This window comes from Phaseolus vulgaris, chromosome 9, assembly GCF_000499845.2.
Source record: "Phaseolus vulgaris cultivar G19833 chromosome 9, P. vulgaris v2.0, whole genome shotgun sequence".
NCBI classification, from domain to species: domain Eukaryota; kingdom Viridiplantae; phylum Streptophyta; class Magnoliopsida; order Fabales; family Fabaceae; genus Phaseolus; species Phaseolus vulgaris.
This window is the reverse complement of record NC_023751.2, coordinates 24,695,044-24,719,918: the sequence shown is the minus strand read 5'-3', so window position 1 is coordinate 24,719,918 and position 24,875 is coordinate 24,695,044. Positions and strand designations below refer to the sequence as shown.

Sequence of the window (24,875 nt, the reverse complement as noted above, 5' to 3'; positions counted from 1 at the left end):
TTTATCTTTATGTAGTTTACAAGGTTGATGATAAGGAATATGAAATTATTTCTAACATATTTTTTAAATATATTTTATATTTTAGTATACATTTTGTTCCAAAAGAGAACATTTTACATTTTTACAATTTATTTTTCTCGCACTTAACACTTATGCAATTTACTCTTAGACACTTTCATTTTTATTTTTTATTTTTTTTATCTTGGTAGAGTTTTTAGACAATTTAGAAGCGATTGTGAATTGAAGAATCTAATAGTTGTAATGAGTTCTACTTTTTTCCAATCTCTTTTTGTTTCTTTTAGTTTACATTGCAATTTACTTTGATATTTTTAATCTTCTATCAACATTTAAGTTTTCTACATTCTTAAGTGTTGCTAGACGATCTGTTAGAGGATCGTCTATAGAGTCTTCACTCTTTCTTACCTTTGTTGTGTTTTAAATTTTGATTACAATTCCAATATCTCCCTATTAATTTGTGAAAGAAATAATAACATACAATTTTTTTTCACATAACACGATTACTCCTCATATTAATCGAAGTTGATCCTATACCACATTAAGATAAACTTAATTTTATTTTGAGAGCCTAACACAACTAAATGTTACATAAAAAAAAGTTAAAAGTTCTACTTAAAACCTAATGGAAATTCTTATCACAAAACTCAAGTTTCATTTAAAATGTGTTTAAAATTAATTACGAAAAGTGAACATTAGTCTATTTATATCATAAATAAATAAGACGTAGACCATAAGGACTCACCAATAAGCCATAACTATTTGACAAATAATACCCACTGACTAAAGCCAATGAAAAATACTGATTCAGCACTTCTAGCCATTGGAGAAAAAATTCACGTTCTAATTCAATTTGCGTTTGCTCAATTCCTCAACGAAATCCAAATTCATGAAAGCAACGCCAAACATTACGTGTGCTCCAAGGATCATAATGGATGGTGGTATGGTGGATAATGTATTTTTTTTTTAATTTTAATTGGTGATGGTTATTTGTAGTGGTAAATATTGATGTTTAAGATAAATTTTGTAGTGTTGTTTATTTTTTTTTTAAATTTTTTGGAAACCATAAAATTAAAAAAAAAACAAGTTACAATAAAAATAGAGTATAAAATTAAAAATAAATTATCTTCACACCGAAAAATGTGAATATAATGAATCTTCTGGTTAACTATGAAATTAATAATCTCAAATAATGAAATTAATATCTCAAACACTTGAGTGAAAAAAAATGAAATTGTTGAAACTGAAATGAGATATGAGGTTTGCGATTAACTAAAGCTAAAGCTAATAAAGAAATGAAGTTATGTTTTATTTAAAATTATTTAAAACTTTTTAAAAAGGTTTTCGCAATTATTACAGAGATGCATGAATGTACAAAGTTGGTTGGACTTTTAATTAATTCATATTTAAGTTATTAAAATAAATTTTAGTAATATATTAAATAATGAAAATTTAAGTTATAAAAAGTATTATTCACATTTTAAATTTTAATGGGTTAAATAAGTCAATTTATATAATTTTTTTAAAATTATTTTCAAAATAACAAGTAATATTTTTTTTAACTTTTATATATTTAACTAAGCATAATAAATAAAAAATAATACTATAATCAAAAATTAAATATTACATGTGGAGATCAAACATCGGATAGAACTCACCTTACAAACCAATTTTGTGAAAATGAATTTGGCTTAAACTCACTTCTTAATAATATATATATATATATATATATATATATATATATTAAAGACCATGAATGTTTTAATTATTTATTTAAACACAATAAGTTGAGAGCTTGAAAGACATGAAACAACTGTATCATATCAAATCACAAATGCATATGCTTCTTGCCAAGTTCCACTTCATCTGGTAAATTAATTAAAGATCATTGAAACCATAAACATACTAAGACTTTAAACTGACACTCAATTATTCTATACTATTTGGCCCAATACATGGCTAACAAAATCATATTCTTCTCTATGCAAAAGTACAAACTAAAGTCTGACGCTTGATAATAACAACTTGGGTCTGCTGAAGTCAAATGAGTCACATGCTTCTTATGTTCTCCTTGCCATGACTCTAGTAGTTGCTTCTTATGTTCTCCTTGCCATGACTCTAGTAGTTGCTCTCACGACTAGTGGTTTTCTATCATCTAAACCCTAAACCTCTTCAAATATCTTCTTGGACCCACTAAATACCCAATAAGACCTAGATAGACCCAACTATTTGTCAGCTCCTCTTCAAGGTTTTGGATCTTCGACCTCTTTATTCTATGGATGTTCTGGCTGGATGATTTTAGATCATAATGAATGTTTTCAAACACATTCATATTCCAAGTCTTCAGGTGATTTTTCATCCTTTGCAATTTTTTTTTGTGAAGGATGAACATGGGCAAGCCATAACTATTCAGACCAAAAATTTTCACCAAACTTTGAAGCTTAGGATGTGGTAGCCACATCTTGAAAAAACTGATGGAGTAAAACCTCTAATGTATCTACAATTCTTCCAAGTATCCAAATAATCCAGATTACATATAGCTCTGTCCAATCTTCTATCCACTCTCTGATTTTCAAACTTGCCATTGGACCTGGTAAAAAAGGAACATCTAAAGTGTTGATAAGTTTACACTGACTAAATTAAGAAATTTCCATACAAATCCAAAGAAACGGGAATGTGTTGTATACAACTAGTGAGAGTACGTGTTGTATACAACTAGTGAGAGTACTGATATTTAAATCCAACCTACCAAACATCAAAGCATAGGTATACCAGAAGAAGAATGAGATGAGACCTAAACGAGTTTAAAATTGATTTTAGCACAAAAAAAAGTTCTTGAAAAATAGTAAAAGAAGTCATAATCCAGGAAAACAATATGAAATTTATTTTAATTCAAAAGATTACTAAACATGTTAAGCTACCTATCATTAGCAATACCACATATATTCCAAAAGAAAACCTTATCTACATCATATACTCCTTGATGGACCTGCTCTAGAGGATTTTTTGGCAGTCATAGAAGGGTTCTTAAGAGGGCTACCAAGCTCTCTAGAGGTCTGAACCGATTCCTCTTCACATTTCTTAGCTTCCAAAGGAGTTTCTTCATCCTCTTGCACCATATCAGCCCAGTTCTTTGAGACCAAACTTTGAGACCAAACCTTGTTTAGTATCAAATCTGCTTTGAGATTCTTTCTCAACAGGAGAATCATCCAGGTTAGCCGCAGGACCTAGAGAAACCTACAAAGGGTCCTGCACAACATCTACATTATGTGAACTATCCCTATTCAAAATATGCTAAATCAGGTTGCTCATATTCTATTTTCATTGTCATTAACAATATCATTATAAAGAGCAAGCTATTATCAAGAGGTAAAACTGGAGAGGGTAACCTAGTTCCAATAGAGGAGTGTTCAGAGGAATTGGCATCCTCTTAATTATTCAAATCCCTTCCAAGCTATCAGTATCTTTAGTTGCCTATAGGGTATCAGATCTCCTATCTGTAGGCTGTTCTTGTAAGTCTTTTCCGTCATTGGATCTAGCAGAATCCCTTTTGACCACATAATGTTGTTTAATCTGTTGCTGTTGCTGATTACCCTGAACAGCTCCTAATGCATAATTGCATTTCCTGCAATTGGAAGATTATGTTCAATAATTTTGCAAAAAGTACAGAAGGCATATATTCCACTTCTGCAACAAAAGTGAGTCAAGGTCTTTCCACAAGCAATTAAGTCAACCAAGATTCTTATAAGAGAATCCTCTTGATTTCTTCATGGTGCAGTGATAAGAGACAAAGAAATCACGATGTCACAAGTAACACAGAAAATAGTCCGAGGCTGCCAATACTCTAAAGGTAACCCTTCAATCCCAACCCACACTAGACCTTGATTAGCTTCATAGTAGTGGGGACAAAATCCTTAGACCACACAAAGGAGAATTCCAGGTTGAAGATTTCATGTTCCCCGGTTTCCGTTGAATATTCTTCAAAGATGAAAATACGAACTCATAGAAGCGTTTCCTCATAGGAATAACTTTCCAATCTGCTAAAGAACTCCTTTCTTGCAAAGCTCAAAATATATTGAGGCTTATCACCTTTACTCAAGATAACCTGACATGAAGGTGGTTTTTGTAGTTCTTATCCAGCAAAATACATTTCCTCAAGAATCTGAACAAAGGACATATCCCCTTTATGCAAGGCACTGGTAATTGGGATAAATGAATGTTGCTTGTGTTATTCAAGACTTGCACAAAAGTCTTTTTTTCTTGACTCCATGCATTTTGGTGCAAAGAAGATGAGACCACCTCATGATCTTGAAGACATGCCACGGGATATGAAATTAAAACAAATTTGTAACATGTGAAATTAAAAAAATAATAATAAGATATGTATCTACAATAATTTAAATAATATAGATAGTTTAAATAATTTGAAATCATTCAATCTAGTTCCTTGCACTTGAGAGTTTGATTTTCCTAATCAATTATGAAATTTTATTAACTATTTTTACAAGTTAGTCTAGTTCAGAATAGTTCAGGTAATATATTTATAGACCATTTATCATTGTAGATGGAAAGAATGATAATGCATCACAATACATTGAATCTATTTTTTTTATAAAAAAAAAATACAGAATCTCAAAATAAACTTATTGTTTAGATTTGACACAAGTGCGTCTAGAACATATGAAAAGAAAAAAATGTCATTGTTTAAATAAATAACTTGTTTTTAATCTTTTTAAAAGCATTTTGTGTCTGACTTTTTGTAGTTAATATTTTAATAACTGGAAGATAAATTTGCAAGTATACAAATATAGTATAAACAGGTTAAATAAAAAATATATTTATACGAGTTTATATGCTGCTTTAATTAATTTTATTTATAATTTTTTAAATTGGAAAGAAGCAGGTCTAGGTGGTGGAAAATCTAGGTGGTGGAAAATGAGTCTAATAATAGAAAAGATTAAAACAATGGGGTATGTGCTGAAGGGAACAGAATAGTGTGAAAATCAATTCCTTTTTTTGGTCTTTTTACAATAATGTGCAACACTATCCAAATTATATTATATTAATGTTTGGACTTATAGTATCAAGAAATAGAGTCTTACATTTTTTTGTCTCACTTTAAAATTTTATTGAAAATACAATGGTTTAAATGTCAATATAAAATTTGTTTATTGTTTACCTCACTTTTTCTCCCCTCCTCCCCAAATGATTCATACAAGTTACCCTTAAAATTTTAATAATAATAATAATAAACACCAATATTTTTATTCAACATTGGAAATCAATCTAAACATTATAAAATTTGAAAATGTTTCAATAAATAATCAGTGTTGTTCATTTGTTTCTTTATAAAAAAAAATCATATGGGATTAATTAGTGTAATGGGACAGAAATTCTGTCTAAAGATGAAAACAAAAACAAAAAATATTTACCTAATCATATAGATAGAAAAGATAACGCTACAGATATCAAATAATATGATCAGAAGCACATTGGTTTCACGGGATACTTTTGAGGAAATAAAAAGTATTAGCATGATCAAGCATGTTTCCCACAGAAGGATCAATTTTTAGTTTTAATTTTTTTTGTACATAAGTCGTTAAATCATGCTGTTGTTCATCGAGTTAACAGGTCCATAATGTCATCCCATAAAAATTTAGTTAACAAAACCGCTCTAAATTTCAAACAATCAAAATTCCAAGCAAGTTCTGCGTCTTCATAACTCCTGATACTCCGTAGGCATTGTTGCTAGTGACTCAGCTGCGGAGAACAAAACACACCCATCAGAACCATTTTCATTTTCCATGGATTAGTATACACTATAAACAAACAAACAAAAAACTACATATGCAAATAAAACATACTTCCAAGGTAAATCAAATAATTATATACTTCCACTTATTATAATTATAAATTAACATTTATATTGGCAATTAACTCTATAGCGTAGTAGAGGTGTACAACTTTTGTTTCCAATTCTCAGTCTCATGCCAAAGGGTCATAGTTTAGGAAAATTGCATTCAAATTTACACATTATATGCCAATGACAGAAATTTGGCGATTTAGAGGTGAATTATCTATTTCGTACTTAATACATAACAGAAATTATGACATTGCCTGGTTCACGGAGCAACACACTTGCCTAATGAGAAAAAACATAACCGTTGCCATAAAATGATAAGAACCTTGGAGTACCATACCACAAAAGCTAGATTTCATAGTGTCATCACTTTGCAATTAGATCATAACATTCCTCCATGTTCTGCATCCCTACTACCTCCTAGGATGGCTGTGCACTACAACAGACTAATATTAGACAAAACCAGCAAGTAAAAATTCTCATAGTATTTGATAAGAATCTTGAAAGTACTCCAAAAACTAGTGATTGTAGTTTGAGAGTTCAAGGTCTTACAAATCCCACACTTAAATCTTGTATTTCTAACATGAGACTCAAATCCCCATATCTTGCAATTGAATCCCCAAACATTGGACTCAAATCCTCATTCCTTGCAATTGAATCCTAAGAGGATCTCCAATAGTAAAACTCATTTTGGCTTCTTAAAACACTTTTTATGATCCCTCAATGCCATATAAGATTTAAGAACTTCATCTATTTTTCACTCCAGTATAAGAACCTAACTTGGATTCTTAATCCACGATGTGGGTTCCACTTTTGTCCTTAATGTGATTAAGAATCAGTTTTTATGGGTTCTTGTAGAATAACAAGTTTTCCACTTGGTATCTCACTCAAAAACACATCTAAAAACCATCATAGAAGATGAGCTAACATTTTACTGCAATCTCACAAAAGGCATAACTTGGTGTTAGATCAGATGAATAAAGACACATTAACAATGCAACTTGATTTAAGTTGAAGCCATATTTACAAATTTGTGCAAGTAGATATGCTAATAGATATGATTGATATATAGCTCAAAAACAAATCAATCAATCAATCAACCTCTAAAAGAGTTATCAAGTTATCAATGTGCTACATCCTTTCTGACTTCTGTTCATAAAGTCTGAAAACTTCCTTCTCCTCCTATTCCTCCCCCAAAAGGAAGATAAATAAAAAAACAGAAACCGTAACATTAAAATTGCAGAGAACAAATAACAATTTTCTGGTAAGTGTACCCTATCGGTTTTAGGCTGAGCCATATGTTAGTTATGTTATTCATATTTGATCTTTTAAGCTTTGTTCATTCGTTTGGCTCAAGATATGAGGGTTGTGTACCCTCCCAAATGTAGACACACATCTTTGATACAAGATCCTAAACTGGCTTATCACCATATGTCGGACCTGTTCTGAAATACTTATTGGGTCCAAGAGAGAGTATGTTAGTCATTATCTAAAACATTTGATAGTCAATAATATAAGATTGACAATAACAAGAGGGTGCCCAGAATTCAAATAATTGTGAACCAACTCAAATTTAAAAACCCTCTGATTGGAAAAAACCCGGACAGAACACACTTTTGAATGGACTGATCATAGGAAACCTTCAGGTCATTCTCTAGGGATTTGATAACTTTCAACTAACTGTTGAGGCAATATGTACCACTATATAATCCACCCATACCAAGATGCAACAAAAATAACATCCTAACAAACTGTAAATAAACTAGAAAAAAATTCCAAAGTAAAGCATATCAAATGGAAAGATAGATTATGCTACTAAAATCAGCTTCAATAAAGTAACACCATTACCATAAAATATGACAATAGAACAAAGTGCATGTATTTAACATATCAATTTTTCTCATATTATATTACAGAATACCTGTTATAGCAAATAATATTTATATTATCTATATTTAAAGGCCAAGAGACACATTATTTCATTGTCCCCTCAGATGGGACAGTGGGGGTGAAAAATATGCAATAACTATCTTTATTAGTAAAAAATAGTTATCAAGCTTGGACCAAGTATCAACTTGATTAAGGCATTAGGCCAACAGAACACTATTCTGAAAAGTTAGTAATCAAGTGTATATTTAAATTATACATATTAAAGAATACATGACTGAAAAATATGAAGATTGTTCTCTAATAAACTGTGAGCAAATCTCATGCTGATTAAATAGTCAATGAATTCAGAAAATATCTTAAATTGATAATCATATGGAGGTTATGCACAACATTGCCCGCCCGCTATGAAAATGAACTAGTTTGAACCCACTTAAAATATAGGTGACCTCCACCAGCTACCTCAAATATTATGGTCTTAGCAAGTGTTAAAACACTCAAACACGTCAATAACCTGACATTATCCATACTTACTTTGGCACTAAAAAAAGGGTTTGGTGGCATCTCAGCTCTCAACTACCAAATATGACCGACAAAAACAAAGTTGCATTTAACTGTTCCGAGATCAGAAAAACACTGGCTTTGCATATTCCAAATACCAAGTTGCAAATATTTCAAAAGTCTAAAAGTATGAGGAAATAAAAAGAACCTTAGCCGTGTTTAACCCTGTCAAGAATCTAAAGCTTGTTTAACCCTGTCAAGAATCTCTAAAGTTAATTTAATCATACTTTTTGCTCCCTAGAAAGACAGCCCATTAGCTAGTAATAATAAGGGACACCTGTCTCATAGTTAATGGTTGTTCCATAATGGAGTTCAACCGGTAACAACAACATGGATTGTTCACTAAATACACCATAATTACAAGTCTTATGGATTTCTTCAGATTCTTATTCCTATGGCGAAATGTAATATTAAAATATGACAATAACAAGTTTGAAGATATATGTTTTTGGTGATAGGCACAGATCACAGCTTTGAATTTTTACCCAATGAGTGTGATTGTGGGATTGTCACGGTGAGACATGGAGAAGTCTTTTGTGTGACACTCATAAAACATGGTAATGTCCAACATTGAAGTGACACACGACCACTTATTAGAACTCAAATGAACACCTATATTATATATAAGGCTTCGAAACATATAATATCTTATGCTCGGAAACATATAATATCTTATGTTCCAATAAAAGTTATTCTTTAGCTTTTTTCTAACAGTTATTACATTGTTTCAATTAAATTTTAAATTAGAGGGACACTGTTTCTAAATATTTTTCTATTTGTAATTTAATTTAATTTTTTTTAAATCTCTCTATTAATTAGCTTTTTTTCAAGAATATAATTGACCAACTATTTGTTTATATCTTTAGTTCCTTATATTTTGGGATTTTATTTGACTAGATTAGTTTTAAGTTTCCTGTTGGTATCTCTTCCGTCGCGTCGGAGGTATTTATTATTTACATCACCACAGATTATGTTGGTATCTCTTCCTATACCTCGGAGGTATTTATTATTTACATCACCACAGATTATGTTGGTATCTCTTCCTATACCTCGGAGGTATCTATTATTTACATCACTACAAATTATGTTGGTATCTTTTCCTATACCTCGGAGGTACGGAGCTACATCACTACAAATTATGCCTAAGATCTTGAGACTGATGCAGGTTAGAGTATTATAAAATAAATGTAAATAGTTCGGCTATCTTGAAAAAAATCAACTCTCTTTCTAAAAAATTCTGAATTAGTTCGGCTATCTTGAAAAAAAGATCAACTCTCTTTCTAAAAAATTCTGAATTAGTTCGGCTATCTGAAAAAAAAAATCAATTCTTTCTAAAAAATTCTGAATTAGTTCGGCTATCTTAAAAAAAATCAACTCTTTCTAAAAAATTCTGAATTAGTTCGGCTATCTGAAAAAAAAAAATCAACTCTTTCTAAAAGATTCTGAATTAGTTCGGCTATCTTAAAAAAAATCAACTCTTTCTAAAAGATTCTGAATTAGTTCGGCTATCTTAAAAAAAATCAACTCTTTCTAAAAAATTCTGAATTAGTTCGTCTATCTTAATAAAAATCGTCTCTTTCTAAAAAATTCTGAATTCTGCTATGAATTCTGATACTTTATACATAACTACTCCGGAACAGAGTTGATTGGTTCGGAGATCTTAATTAGCACAAGATTGATTCACAAGTATTTTGGAAGAGGAACTCATCATGCATGTACAGATTTACCAATGTAGTGCTTTACACTCTTCAACCCGTACTTCCATAAGATGAAAAAAATATAATCTGTGTTCCACTGTTGAAGTATTAAATTTTATCTAATACAACACTTTACCTAGTTTGATTAAAGAGAGGAAGAAGAATTTTATCCTACCTACTTTTGTTCTATTGAACATCTAAAGATTTAGGTTTAGTTGTATATATTATTCATTCCTCAACTTATTTATTCTCTGTCTGCATTTCATCTCTCATTGTTTCTTCAAGATCAAACAGGACATAAGTGAGAAGTGAGTTATGTACCTCTGGCCATCAATGCTCCCCTGGGCACCGGCTCCGCCAGCGCCACCGTAGGAGGCGTCGTCGGCAGCGGACTGCCAGACTGACTGCCAGGCCTGGGACGGGGGCTGGACGTAGACTCCAGTGGCGGGATCAACAGCGGGACGGCCAATCATCATGCCGGCAGGCTGGCCAATGGGAGGGTAGTAGTAGGGCACACCACTAGCAGTGGCCCCGACGAGCGCAGCATCGTCCTTGATCTCGTCGCGAGGGACGATGTCAACAAGGAAGTCGAAAATGTCGGTGCGGGTGATGGCGGCGGCGATGTCGTTCTTCTGGAGGGTGCGGCGCTTGTTCTCCTCGGCGTGGAGCCAGGAGCGGATGGTGAGCTCAAGGATGAAGAGCTCGCAGGCCTTGGCGAAGAGGATTGGGGCCTCAGCGGAGATCATGCGGACGTCCTCGTCGGCCTTCATGATCTTCTTGATGCGAGCGAGGGGTAGCTGGTGGTTCTTGAAGTCGTTGACGTGCTCGATCTCTTGGCGTTGGTAGGACCAGAACATCTGAAGCTGCTGCTGCTGCTGGTGGAGGAGGTGCTGGAAGGGGGGCGCTCCTGCAGCTGCACCTGCACTTCCGGCGGCCGCACCGGCGTAGGGTCCCGATTGGCCTTGGCCTCCTTGCTGGGTGTTCTCCATTCCCCCAATTCTGATAATTGCGGTGCTTCTGAGTTTTGTGTTGAGTGTGGTGTGTGAGTGATTCAGAAAATGGGAAATAAAATAGAAGAGTGCGTGATGTGGTGTGGTGGGATAAGGTAAACAAAGAAAGGACCAGACCTACCCTAGGCCAACCAAGGCCTTCAACAATTCAACGGAACAACAACAACCGTAACTGCGTTATGTTGTAATTGTAAATGCCTTTTCCCTTTTCCCTTTTCTCATTTCATTCTCTATTCACCCTTTTTTTCTTTTTTTATTTCAAATTATTTATTAATAATATCATTATCTTTTCTTCCATTTCCTACACTTTTCAACTCCGTCAAACACGTACCTCAAAGAGCCAATACAATTTTAACAAATATATGACTTTTACTTTTACACCACAATAATTTTAATACTGAATAATAAATTCCAAAAATGATAAAAATAACTTTATATTTTTTCGATATTAAAAATAGTATCTGTCCATGTTCATGTAAAAGATATGACAATGCTTGTTAAAGAGAACTTTGTGAATAAGACTTCTAAATGAAGTAACGTTGAAAACTTATATATCTAAAGAATAGTAGCATCATCAACAACACCTTACTCAAACTAAATTAGCTTTTTTTCTTCAAAGAGAGTTGACTGATTGAAAGATTATTTATATATAAAGACAAAAGTAAATATCAAATTTATATAATTGGTTTAGATAAAATTTAAGTTCAAATTTTCCTACGTGATTCAAAATTGTCTGATGATATATCGATTCAAGGGTATCAGTGTCTATTGAAGAATTATTATTTTGGATTGTCTAACCCTTCTATTTAATTTCCTTTAATTGTTGATGTCTCGTGTTATTTTGAAATTGAACTAATGTACATGTATTTGATTTGTATGAGAAAGTGTCTTGAAATCAAATTTGTATGAGAAACCGTAAGATAAATCATTTTTGTCTTCTATTTACGAACTTAAACTTGACAGTTTTAGTGGGAGGATTTAGAGAGAAACTTCGAGTTGTAAATCTAATAAATTGTCATAGTAAACTTTATTATGGACATAGACAAGTTATAGTTGAACCACGTGAATTGTTTGTGTGTGGTTTTTTGTACTCTATTTTATCCTCATTCTTAGTTTATGCATTTTCCTATTACGTTAATTAATTAAACGATCCAGTAAATTGTGTTTGTGCCCTACGCGGTGAACATGGAACAAAGAAACTCAATCAAAATTACTTATGCAAAGTATGAGGTTAAGAAATTCACTAGCTTAAATGATTTCGGGGTATGGCGGTTGAAGATGCGTGCTCTTCTGGTTCAATAGGGCCTTCTTGAGGTTTTGGAAGGAGATTTCAAGTCTGACAAATCCATGACTGAAAAGGACAGGATTGTATCTTTAGAAATAGTTCTTACTGCAAGTTTTGGAGAAGACTACAACGGCGTTATGGACAAGCTTGAAAGCTTGTATATGACCAAGTCTCTGATTAACCGTTTATACCTAAAGTAGACGCTATATTCATTTTAGATGTGTAGTGATAAGGTTGTTAGTGAGCAACTAGATAAATTTAATAAATTGATACTTGATCTTGAGAACATTGATGTTCAAATTGATGATGAAGATCAAGCATTATTGTTACTGTGTGCTTTTCCAAAGACGCATAATATTAAAAAAATATTAGTATAATGTAATTTAAAATTTATCTTTTTATTATTTTTGTGTGATAAAAGATTATTATTAACTTTTTTAATGTTAGGCTTATGTTTTTAATTCTTCATTAATTTTAGGGGTGGTAATGCAAGCTGGCCTACCCCGTGTTTCGCCCGTAAAATGCAGGTTGGGTTGACCCACCCCACGCTAGGAGTGCGGGCTCATTTCACTAGCCGTCCCGCATAAGATGTAACTCGCGGGCTTGCGGGCCAGCTCACATAAGATTTTTTTTTTCAAAAATTAAAATTTCATTAATTATAAAAAAACTTATTTCTACTACTGAAAAATTAAAATTTTATCCGTTTTTCAATTTATTTAATTAAGATAAAAATATAAATTCAAGTATGACGGTTGTTAAAAGGCTTGATTAAAAATAATTAAAGTTTTGTTTTGCATCCATTTTTTCCTATGTATGTATGTAAATGTATAAGAGTATCTTATCAAAATTTTGCTACAAAATATTTTAATGAAGAAGACTAATTTTTTAACTATCCTATTAAAATCTCTTCTTTATATTATTTTTTATTAACAAATTTTAAATATAAGACTTTACTTAAAACTAAATCCAATGTCACTCTTAATACTAACTCTTTTATATGATTAAAATAAAACATTCATTTTTTAGTATATTAAATTTATTTTTTTTAAATAAAATAAAATAAATGTCACAAATGTCACACTGCAATAATAGATGAATGGAGTATGATTTTTTTTAGAAAAAAATTAAATAACTATTTTTTTATTTACGCGGGCCAATCTGCCCCGCCCCGCTGTTGGCCCTTGGCCTGCGTGGATTGCAGGTTATGCGGGACGGGCCAAAGCGAGTTAGCGGGCTAGATTAGTGAGTCCGCTACGTACTTTTTGGTAGCGGGCCGCGAACCGACCCGCATGGCTTGCCCCACCCCGCATTGCCAGTCCTAATTAATTTTAATATTTTATTTTATGCATTTATTATTTACTTATATATATTTAAATAAGTAAGTTTGATTTTAGGATAATTTTTTTATCCTTATTTCACTCTTTTTTTTATATCTATTCAGATAAATATAAATTAAATAATTTTAATATGTTTAATTTTTTTTTAAATCTTATTACGCACATCTTAATTTTGATAAAAAAATATGCTTAAAAGAAAATTACTCCACTATTTTGTTAAGATAAAAAATTCTCTCATTTTCTATTTTTTTTAAAAAATCATTTAATTTTTAAAATACTAAAAATAAATTGTATAAAAGGAATCAATTTTCATTTATTAGATGCCAATTCGGTAGGAAAATTTTATTCTTCATAATTTTAAAATGAATATTTTCCATTTTCTCTCTTCAATGAAAAATAAAAATTTAATATTTTTATTTCATGTATCTCTTTTATTCTCTACTTAAAAAAACTGTTGAAGCGCATCATGTCCAAGAAGTGTGAGCGCAAGTGAACTTCTTCAGTACACTGTTGAGGGTCCAGGAAGTATGAGTGCAAGAGCTAGTGTTGAGGGTGTTCTTGAATTTAGATTGGAAATTTAGATTTTTTAATTTTTAAAATTTGTAAACAAAATAGAAATTTGGTTTGAAAAAAATTATAAAATATGAATTAAATTAAAAACTAAATTTAAATAAATGGATTGTTGGAGATCTCACATCGACTAGAGATTAGAGTCTTTCATTATATATAAGTGGGTGCAAACCTCAACCCTGTGAGCCGGTTTTATGGGGTTGAGTTAGGCTTAAAGTCCACTTTGTAACATGGTATCAGAGTCATTTCGAGCCTATCCTAGCGAGTATTTGTTGGGCCTATCATGCCACCCGCTATCGGGCCGCTATCGGACCACCCATAATATATAGTCTCACGCACGAGTTGGCAGTCTCGGCGTGAGGGGGGTGTGTTGGAGATCCCACATCGACTAGAGATTAGATATGAACTGTCACCTAAAACAGTGGAGGAACAACGTTATATTATGGATGGTATTCCATATGTAAATTTGGTTGGTTCACTAATTTATGCAATGGTCTACAAGCGCCCTAACATAACTTATGTTGTGAGTGTTGTTAGCAGGTTTATGTCTAACCTTGAAAGAGCATATTGGCAAGCTCTTAAGTGAATCCTTCGATACTTGAAGGGGTCACTTGGAAGAGACTTTGTTTATGGTGGAGCTAGATGATTAGTCGAAGATGTTCCATAGAAGTGTATGTTGACTCACATTTGGGTGTATGGACACAAGAAAATATCTAACATAATATGTTATTAATGCTTATGGTACTGCCATCAATTGGAATATCAGTCTCTAGAAGGTAGTGGTTTTGTCAACCACTAAAGCAGAGTATATTGTCATGACAGAAGCAATAAATAGAAGTCTTGTGACTTAAGGGTCCAGTCAAAGAGTTGAAGGTGCAAGACCAAGTGGTAATTATTCAATGTGATAATAGTATTGCAATACAATTGTCAAAGAACCAAGTTTTTCATTATAGAACGAAGCACATTGATGTGAAGTTGCACTTCATGAGAGAAAAGATAGCTCGAGGATTTGTGAAGGTAAGGTCTCGACAGATTACAATTTGTCTGATATGATCACGAAGGTATTGCTTGACAACAAGTTCTTTCATTGTTTGAATTTAATCCAGTTGATGGGTGATTAAGTATGTAATGGGCTTAGATAAATTATGAATGTTTTATCACTCAAGAGATTTGTACTGAACCAAGGTGAAGATTTGTGAAGATTGGTTCAGATAAAATCTAAGCTCAAGTTTTCCTAGACCGTCTAGAAGTGCTAGAGTGTGTAGTGGTTCAAGATCGTCGTCACATGGTATCATCATCTGATGTGTATTAGTGTTGGTTGAAGAACTGCTATTTTGGATCGTCTAGGCCTTATGTTCAATTTCCCTGTAACTGTTGGCGCCTCATGTTATTTTGAAATTGAACCATTATACACGTGTTTTGTTTGTATGAGAAACGTCTTTGGTGAAAATTTGTAAGATCATTGTTTTTTGTTTTGTACTTAAGAATTTGAACTTGACCGTTATTGATCAATGTAAAGAGTTGAGAGTTCAGTGTAGGAATTTAGAGAGAAACTTATAGTTGTAAATCTCAAAGATTATCATAATGAACTCTATCATGGACGTAAACTGGTTATAATCAAAATACATAAATTGTTTGTATGTGATTTTTCGTATTCTATTCTCTCATGTTTTATGTTCTCATTCTTAGTTTCTACATTTGTATATTATGTTAATTGATTTAGACGATGATAATGTGAATTGTCTTTGTGCTATACAATAACATTAAAACAAATTATTAAATTTTTTAGAATTTATTCATTTTGGGACTAGATTTTTATAGTTTAAAATTGTGATTTCATTTTTATACTTTCAAAAGAAAATTAAACAAACTCTTCCATCTTAATCACATTACCATCTAAACTCCATTAACCTATATAGAGTGCCGTATTTAAAAATTAAATGTGCACCAAACTATTTGATATACAACATAATTGTAATCACATATCCTATATACTTAAAATAGCATCTTCAATTTGACAAAAATAATAACCATAGTTAATAAGAATCTAGAAGAAAGTAATAACTTTTTCTACTGTGGAAACTCATTTAAAAATGTGACAAAGTTACAAGTATAGAACGATAATAGTGGATCCACAACAACAATTTAACCACATAATTATAGAACAAATAACCTCTACTCATTATAATATCACGAAGTATTTTATAAAAAAGAAAACTGAATATTACTAGTATTGCAATCAAATTTGTGAGGAACTTGTAAGCTATGATGCTTTTGATCCGTGAGGTGTAAGAAAAAAGAATGCATGTCCCCAGTCGAAAGAACTAAAAACGATGCTGAAAATTATTGAGTTGCAGAAACTAATAAGAACCGTAATTGGCATTTCATAGAGTTTCATAGATACAACTGAAATAAGTCCTGAGGGCAATGGCAATACTAATAAATGCAAAACTGTAGCCCCGCCAATATACAGCAAAAACAACAAAAAACTGTTCTAATGTATGTTGAGTTGGTGACTGTAAGCTATAGTTTTGCTGACTAATTAAATTTGCTATCTCTGGCTAAATGGAACACAGAATCTCTTCCAGTCATTAACAATACTTTAATTAACACTTCACAGCTCTCTTTTCCCCCAGACGTCTCCGCTTATATACAAACAAAATCTCCGGCTTGCTTCTCTTCTCTCCCAATCCTGCATCAGAACCTTCTTCCTTAGTTGTCTGGCACCCCTTAAGCATGCCCTCCTCCGTCAAATTCTCTTTGTGTTTCAATTCATCTTCCACAGATTTTTCAGTTGTCATTGTTATTTCTTGCTCCAGATCTTCAGCTAACACCTGAAGAAGCTCCATCGGCGTAGCAGCAGGATCAAGCTCCAAGCAACCTTTAGGAGCATTGGGACCCTCTTCACCAGTAAGCATGTATGAAGGTACCTGATATGAGAAACGAAACATCTGCGCCTTTGAAATATTCCTGATTTTTGTTGGATCAACATTCTGGCGAAATACCGTCTTGAAACCTGCAAGCTTGACAAGTGGGGCAACATTCACTCCTTGCTCTTCACTGTAGTCTTCAAGCACCTCCACCATGTCATATTTCTGTATGATTTCATCTTCGGTGAATTCATTCCAGTCAAGGGACCAGTTCCGATACAATGCCCATACATCACCTTTCTTCGGATATATATTGACAACCCCTCTCGAACCTTTTGTCCACTTCACCCTGTGCGAGAAGGAGTTAAGAGTGCTATAGGACACACGCTTTCCTATTCTGAAATCTCCACTGGTCTTTAGAAAGCCAGAACTGATCCACTTTATTGGGGCCAATTCGTCATTGCTTTTGGTATTCAACCAGCTTATCCTCATATTGAAAGGATTCTTCGAGATTACATCATGGATTAAACAATAGAAGCGGGGCATGCCATCATCGTTGTCATATGCAGCCCACACCTGGTTCTCACCAAAAGCATTTTCAATACGGTCTCCATCAAAATCATGGAAATCTGGGTCTGGAACATTCATAGAGAGAGAACCAGGCAGCTCAGGATCTGGATGAACAGAAAAACACTTCTTGCCTGCAGCCTTAGAAGCAACAAATTCTTGTGCACCAGGTTTTAAACCATTAGTTTCCCAACTTTTCCCCTTCTCACTGATTTCTGTGTCAGTATTCTTTGACTTGTCTAGACTCTTTGATGCAGAGGAAGCTTTCCATTCATCAAGCTTTTTAAGAATCTCCTTCCGAGCCTTTTCCACCAATAACTGCTTCATTTGAAGCTGTGATCCGTCCCTAACACCATTGCGTTTGTAATTTCCGGCAGCATTTACCCTTCCTGACCCAAATTCATTAGCCAAGTTTGTTCCCTCATTTTGAGATACTGTTTTGCTTTCCATATCTCTTCTATCGCTACCTACTTTATGTTCATCAGTGGACCTTCTCTTCCTTGGCTTGTCACCTTTCATAATAGAATATGATCCAATACAAGAGGACTGAAAAACTGAACCTGTTTTCTCTGCAGAATGAATTTTCCCAAAATGAGCATCCTCCCTCGACACAGCTGAATCTTCATACCTTCTCTTCAAGGCTTCGTAAGACATCCTAAAAGAACCAAGAGCTTCTGCAGCACTAGAAGCTGATGTTGGTATGTGGGAAATGCCACTAGGCATAGAGAAAGGACCTGATCCATGTGCTGAATTGACAGAAGACATTGTTGTCCTTCCGGGAACATGATTTCCATTACTTCTTTCCATTCTGCTTGAGTTGAAGTTATGTTGCTTCATCTGAGAAATTCTTGAAGTGGATGAACCACTTCTGTATCCAGGTGGAGTTGAAGTCTCAGAAGCCACAAATGGCTTATGACAGCATGTACAGACCAGGTCGGAATTAATATAAATTTTATGGTACTCAAACTTTGTCTTACAGAAATTGCAAATGGTCCAAAATGTGGGTTTCAACAACACAGGAGTGAATAAATTACTATATAAACCATTCTGAGTAGCTGCCACAGATGGTTTCCCACCAGGATTTCCAAGATATGTACGCCATAAGTTGTACTTTTGGTCATATGTGACTCTCTTGGCTTTATCAGATAATAAACTCCAAGCCTGTGAGATAAGGTTAAACGCCCCATCTGCACCAACGGATTTATTTTTATCAGGATGCAGAGTAAGAGCCAGTTTCCTATATCGTCTTCGAATTGTTTCTTCATCAGCCAAGGGTTGCACACCAAGGATCCTATACCAATCAACTTCTCCATTAACTTTTTTATCGGCTGAGATATACACCTCAATAGTTGCCAGAAATCGAGGAAGGCCATCAAGATTGGGATATAAATCTAGAGCCTTCATTGCGAGCATTCTTGCCCCACCAAAGTCCTTCTGTAAAAGCATCTTCTCTGCAAGTTCTTTTGCCCTTAAGGCACCATCCTTTTTACAGTCCATGCTAGCCAGTGCGTTTCTGCAAATGGCCACTAATTACTCTTCTTTATTTCCTTAATTAGAAGTATATATCATAGTGATACCAACAAGGAGGGAGGACAGTGCCCAACAATAAATATTTAGACCCAGAATCTGACAACTCCACATGCACAATAAAGATGTTTCCTTCAATTACAGAAGCCCCAAATAAACCCTATAAACATTAAAAAATGATACAACTACATTAGCAACAAAGGAAAGAAAAAACAAACCAATCAGGCCTAATGAATAATGGAATTTTGCCGAATGTTTATTTCTCAACATTGACTTCCAACATTCTTTTCTAAACAATTAGGTAACTACAAATTCAATATTTGAGTACTGAATTTTCAAATTAAGCTTAACAATATCATGATATTAGATTTCCATCACAATTCCACATCCTCAGTCGCTTGCAACCTTCCCCAACCACAATCCAGGGAACAACCAAACCCTTGCTGATCGTGGAGAATGAAATTGCAAAAGAAAGGATCATGATGCAATAAAAATGCTTAAATGCCAAAACACAGTTTCTACTTTCAATAAGTTCTTTCATTATCAGGGTAACAAAACCAAGCATGCTTCTTTAAATCTCTTACAAGTAAATTCTCGCTCATGCATTTCTTCAAGTGACCAGCTTTAATTTAACAACCATCCACAATTAACAACAAAGGAGATTAAAAACTAAATTCAAAATCTAAGGGTTTATCCGATTCCTTTCCACCTTTTGTTTTTCAAAACTAAACAATTCCATACTACTTAATACCAATTTCTCATGTAAAATCTATCTAGTTTTGAAAATTATTTCCAGAGAAAGTCTTTTTAGGAAACAAAAAATTGAAACAAAAGAGCAAATGGTTTCCCATCTTCATTTTCAATTTTCATCTTTTGCAACCTTTCATTCAATTCGGCACGCTACTTTGTGCCTTGCACCACCCTTGACAATCCGTCTGAGCAACCTTGTGCAATTGAATTTTGAAAACTAAAAAACTTATTGGAAAAAAAATAATCAAACAAACCCTAAGGCTCTCACCAAAAAAGGGCGAAGCACTCCTGCAGCCCTTTAAATGAACAAACAAAACCCGCAACGAAGGAACGATCAAGAACAGAAAAAAAAAGTTCAAAATTTCGAATACTTCTAATCACATAAAATTCAAGGTTTCAGAATTGTCCACGGCAATAGGTTGCAATGTCGCACCGTTGTGGCTGTGACAGCCACATTGGAGGTTCCGTTACGTTTACAAAAAAAAAAAAAAAATCAAATAAACAAACACCGTCTAAGAAACAGAAAATCCCTTGAATATTGTTACCCCAATGGAATCTACTAGTAACACTACAGATATCAAGAAACCGAAAAGCAAAACGCAATCACAGAATTCAAAACTACATTGATTCAGAAAAAGAGAATGCAAAATGAGAATCAGGTAAAGGCCAAACCTGGAGGCACACGAGCGAAGCGTAGCGGGAAATTGAGTAGAGAAAGCTCTTTATGTTTTGTGAATGATTTGGAAAACGGTGGCTCGAGAGTTGAGCGAATTTGGGCTCCGATCAGAGTTTCAAAGCTTACTCTGTGCGGTGCATGTTAGGCCTTCATGGTGAGATGTTTTTATACTGTGTTTCTCATTCTTCACCTCTGAAATTTTTTAAATAAGGCATTTTTGTTTTGTTTTGACCTGATAAATAACCACAATGATGAAATAATAAATAAATAAATAGCCTACAAAAATCCATCAGATTCATAAAAATCTTACCTGGCTTTTGATTAAGATAATATATTAATATGATTGTTATTAGGCGTTTCCCATAAATGATTTTCAATTCAAATCTATTTTAATAACTTTAAAACTCATGTAATATAACTTTTTTTCTATTGAAAGATATATCACATAAAAATTTAAGACTTGGATCATAAGAATAAAAAAAAAATCTAATAATGCATCTTAAAATTATTTTACAGAAACTACATAAATCAAATTTTTCTATATCATTTTTTAAATCTTCACATTTATATTTTCACCCACTATAAATATTTTTCAGTTTTCGTCAGCATAAGATAAGATGATTTAAAGTATCATTAACTTTGATTCTTAGTAAATGTACAACTACTAGTAAACTTATCAGAAAGTATAGAGGATTAAAGGAATAAATTTTTTATTTACACGAGATAACATAGAATCAATTATATCTTTGAAAGAATCAATTATATCTTTGAAATATTATTTATTTTAGAATTTCATCACAGTTTTATTTTTTAAAGATAACTCAATAAAAGTTAAAAAAATATATATTTAAAATTTTCTTTACTTTACCTTCCCTCTTAAAACTATGTAAAATTATTAGAAATATTAGAATACAACAAAATTCGGATTTCACATGCTACTAGAAAACATTATATACAGTCTTTGATTTCTGCATGTAATCATCATACTAAATGCATAGTTAACATTAAATGCATAGTTAACATTACCCTTGTTGATGTAATATTATTCCACTCAATTCTTTTAAATATGTCTCAATTTTAATTTTATGAGTAAAAAAATAATTAGAATGAGAAACTCCGCCAAAAATATTAATCTATCCACAAAATCGATAAATTCTATTGTACTAACTACATAGTTAAAAAAACATTATCTTAACATGTTTTTCTGCTTGTATTGTGTAAGGTTGTGTTCTAAAAAAATCTGAACGAGTAAAATAATTATTGTATGATTGTATTTCTTATATATGGTAACTTCAATTAAAGACATTTTTAAAAGAAAAAAAAATTAAGGCTATTAATTATATCTCCCTTATATTTTATTTTCCCTTTTCTTCAGCAGCAACAGTATACAAATATTATAAATGCATATCCTCTTTCAAATGTATCATATGGATATATTTTTATTAATTCGTTTCCATATTTAAAATGAACATTAAAATTTAAAAATCCTTTATCACATTACATTACCATGTTTTGTGTTTGTGAAAAGTTGTGTTGTTTTGTGAAAGGTTTCAATGAATTAACTAGTAAAGTGATGATTTTGTATGATTGATTTTCTTATATATGGTGGCTTCAATCAAAGATATTTTATCTTCGTCAATAAAAAGTAATACAATTCATAATTATCCTTATATTTTATTTTCCTTTTTTAGCCATTATTATGCAAATATTATAAATGCATTCCCTCCATCAAATAAGCCTTACATTTTTATTAACTTTCTTTACATATTTTAAATCAATATTAATTGAAACATTACATTACCATGTGTGCAGGATGAGATAAATTTGTGTTGTGAAATGAAGTTTTTTCAACTAACTAATTCTTGAAGTAATTGTTGTATAATTGAACTTATTATAAAGAGTAACTTCAATTGAAAATATTTTTATTTTTAAAGATATAAAAAGTAATGTTATTAATTTGATTAGCCTTATATTTTATTTTCCTTTTTTTTTTCTTCAGTTATATGAGACATTGTACAAATATACTACAAATGTGCCCCCCATTTATCAAATGCACAAATTGATTAGTCATTGAACAAACATTCTTCAGGATAGAAGAGATTATTTAATATAAATAAATATTATTTATCAATATAATGTTTGACTACACATAAATTGAGACAGAATTGTATTTTTCTAACAGTAACCCATTTTAGTATAATCTAACTGACATTGTATGTTTAAAAAATAATAATCTTCACGTTATTAATTAATATAATTATTTTTCTATCTTTATTCTAAAATGTATTTGAGTTAGTTTAAATGAGTTTCTCCGTAAACGTATTTAAACAAGAAAAAAAAACAATAAGAAATAAATGAAATTTACGTTTTAGATCAATTATAGAATTTTCTAAGAAAATAATTATGTATCAGTTAATTTTAATTTATTGATAAACTAAATTTATTTTTTCTATTTTCCACTTTTGAAAGTATTTATTAGTTTACAAATACAGATAACATGCATGTTATAGTTTATCATTAATCCTTTTCAACACAAATATAATTATATATATGTACATGTCTTAAAAAGTAACTTTTATATATGATTAGATTTTTTGAGAAATTTGTTAATTCAACTTAAATGCTATAGGATCTTCTTTTATAATTGGAAGGTATTGATATATCAGAATCCTAACAAAAATAATGTTAATTTTTATTTATAAAAATTTAAAATATTCTTCCTAGATTGTATGACAATTAAATTCACAATAAATGCTCAATATGCATGATAAACACTGAAGAATTATAAACAAGCAAACATCACTCAAGGTAAATTAAAGGAATTTCTTTATAATGTTAAATCTAACATATTTATTGAAAACGTGACAAGTTTTAGTATGTATCAACACTAATATATTTAGTTTTCCTGTTATAAAACGAGCACGTACGGTATATTTGTAGTATAACAAACTAAAATCTCCTCGTTCTCTTTTCTACTATTTTATTATTTAAGTAATTGAGAAAAAATTAAAAGGGAAATTAGTTTTTTCTTTAAGATTCTCTTTTGTAGTAGTATTTTCTATTTTCAATATAGAGAGTCTTATTTGGTATTGTAATATTTTCTTTTAGTAAAATTGCATTATTGTTTATTGTTTGTTTTGTTTTTTTACTTTAGTTATGAGTTCTAGTGTTGTTATTCTAGTACCCAATAGTGGTTTATGATTATATTTCCCTACTTGTCTTTATAATAGAGTTGTAAAAAAAATGAGTATTTTTTTTTTTTTATTGTAGGTAGTATTTTTCTCAAAAAAAAGAGAATTATTCTAGTTGCTGGAAATAAAGTGTGGTAGTGTGAAAATGTATGTCTAGCAAAGTAGTAGCAAGAAAAAACTTGGTATTTAAGTGTGTCCATTAGTAACCCACTTCTCATTCTTAGAAACTTACCTGGTGTATTGGTTCAAGGTTTATCGTCATTGTTCTAGTAGAAAGTTTCAATGGAAATAATTTCTCATTGTGGAAACTAGAGATGAAGACAATTTTGAGAAAGGACAATTGTGCAAAAGAAATTGAAGAAAGACATGTGGACATCATAAATCAAAGGTGGAAATAAATTAATGACAATATTATCGCAAATTTACAGTTACGAATTATAAATGCGGTTTTATGCAGAGCTTCTGCTTTAGAGTTTAGTTAATTCGTATGATCGGCTCATCATCAATATAACACATAACAATATTGATGGGCACCTACACTTTGAGGATGTTGTCAAAGTTATTCTTGAAGAAGAATTTAGGCGAAAAAGCAAGGTAAGGGTGAAAAGTTCAAAGCAAGCATACACTACCAAAAAAAAAAGACATTAAATAAAAATCAATTTGAGAGATCAAAATAATTAGTTACTATATTGACTAAATTAGATACTATTCTAGAGACTACAAAATTATTGGTATCTAAAGTGATTTTTATTATTAATAAAAAATTATAAAATAATTTCCTAATTGGTAACTAATAATGGTGATAATGGTAACTAAATTGGTAACTAATTTGGTAACCAAAAATAGTCATTGTATTGACTAAATTATATGTCAATTTAGAAACTAAAATAATTATTGGTATTTATAAAATGATATCTAATTTAGTCAATATAGTGACTAATTTTGGTTGTTATTTAATGGTTTTCTTATAGTGAGAGACTTTAATGGTGATGGAGGTAGATCAACAAAATGTGACTCTAGTGGAGTCAAACTCATGGTAGATCAAATTCTTCAAAAAGAAGCATCTCAAAAT

General features: G+C 31.8%; 2 protein-coding genes across 4 annotated transcripts; both read right to left on the bottom strand.

Annotated features, from left to right (window-relative positions):
* Nucleotides 1-5,524: 5,524 nt before the first annotated feature.
* Nucleotides 5,525-11,236, bottom strand: LOC137820508 (nuclear transcription factor Y subunit C-1-like). Of its 2 annotated transcripts, XR_011082643.1 has the most exons (3): nt 10,342-11,174; nt 6,216-6,304; nt 5,525-5,775 (listed from the first exon to the last, which is right to left on the bottom strand). XR_011082643.1 is itself a non-coding variant. In XM_068624632.1 (2 exons), the coding sequence occupies exons 1-2, from the start codon at nt 11,007-11,009 to the stop codon at nt 5,772-5,774; spliced, it is 672 nt and encodes a 223-aa protein (XP_068480733.1). In that variant the 5' UTR covers nt 11,010-11,236; the 3' UTR covers nt 5,525-5,771. The 2 variants fall into 2 exon arrangements, 1 of the variants encoding a protein (XP_068480733.1); XM_068624632.1 differs by lacking the exon at nt 6,216-6,304 and having other exon boundaries at nt 10,342-11,236.
* A 5,337-nt stretch (nt 11,237-16,573) lies between these two features.
* LOC137822616 (uncharacterized) lies at nt 16,574-20,784 on the bottom strand. Of its 2 annotated transcripts, none has more exons than XM_068627529.1 (2): nt 20,609-20,784; nt 16,574-19,172 (listed from the first exon to the last, which is right to left on the bottom strand). In XM_068627529.1, the coding sequence occupies exon 2, from the start codon at nt 19,154-19,156 to the stop codon at nt 16,829-16,831; it is 2,328 nt and encodes a 775-aa protein (XP_068483630.1). In that variant the 5' UTR covers nt 19,157-19,172; nt 20,609-20,784; the 3' UTR covers nt 16,574-16,828. The 2 variants fall into 2 exon arrangements, with proteins under 2 accessions (XP_068483630.1, XP_068483629.1); XM_068627528.1 differs by having other exon boundaries at nt 16,574-19,346; nt 20,609-20,752.
* Nucleotides 20,785-24,875: the final 4,091 nt, after the last annotated feature.

Bases quoted from the DNA above. Each gene is read 5' to 3' on its own strand.
- LOC137822616 (XM_068627529.1), bottom strand. From the start codon at position 19,156: ATGGACTGTAAAAAGGATGGTGCCTTAAGGGCAAAAGAACTTGCAGAG.
- LOC137820508 (XM_068624632.1), bottom strand. From the start codon at position 11,009: ATGGAGAACACCCAGCAAGGAGGCCAAGGCCAATCGGGACCCTACGCC.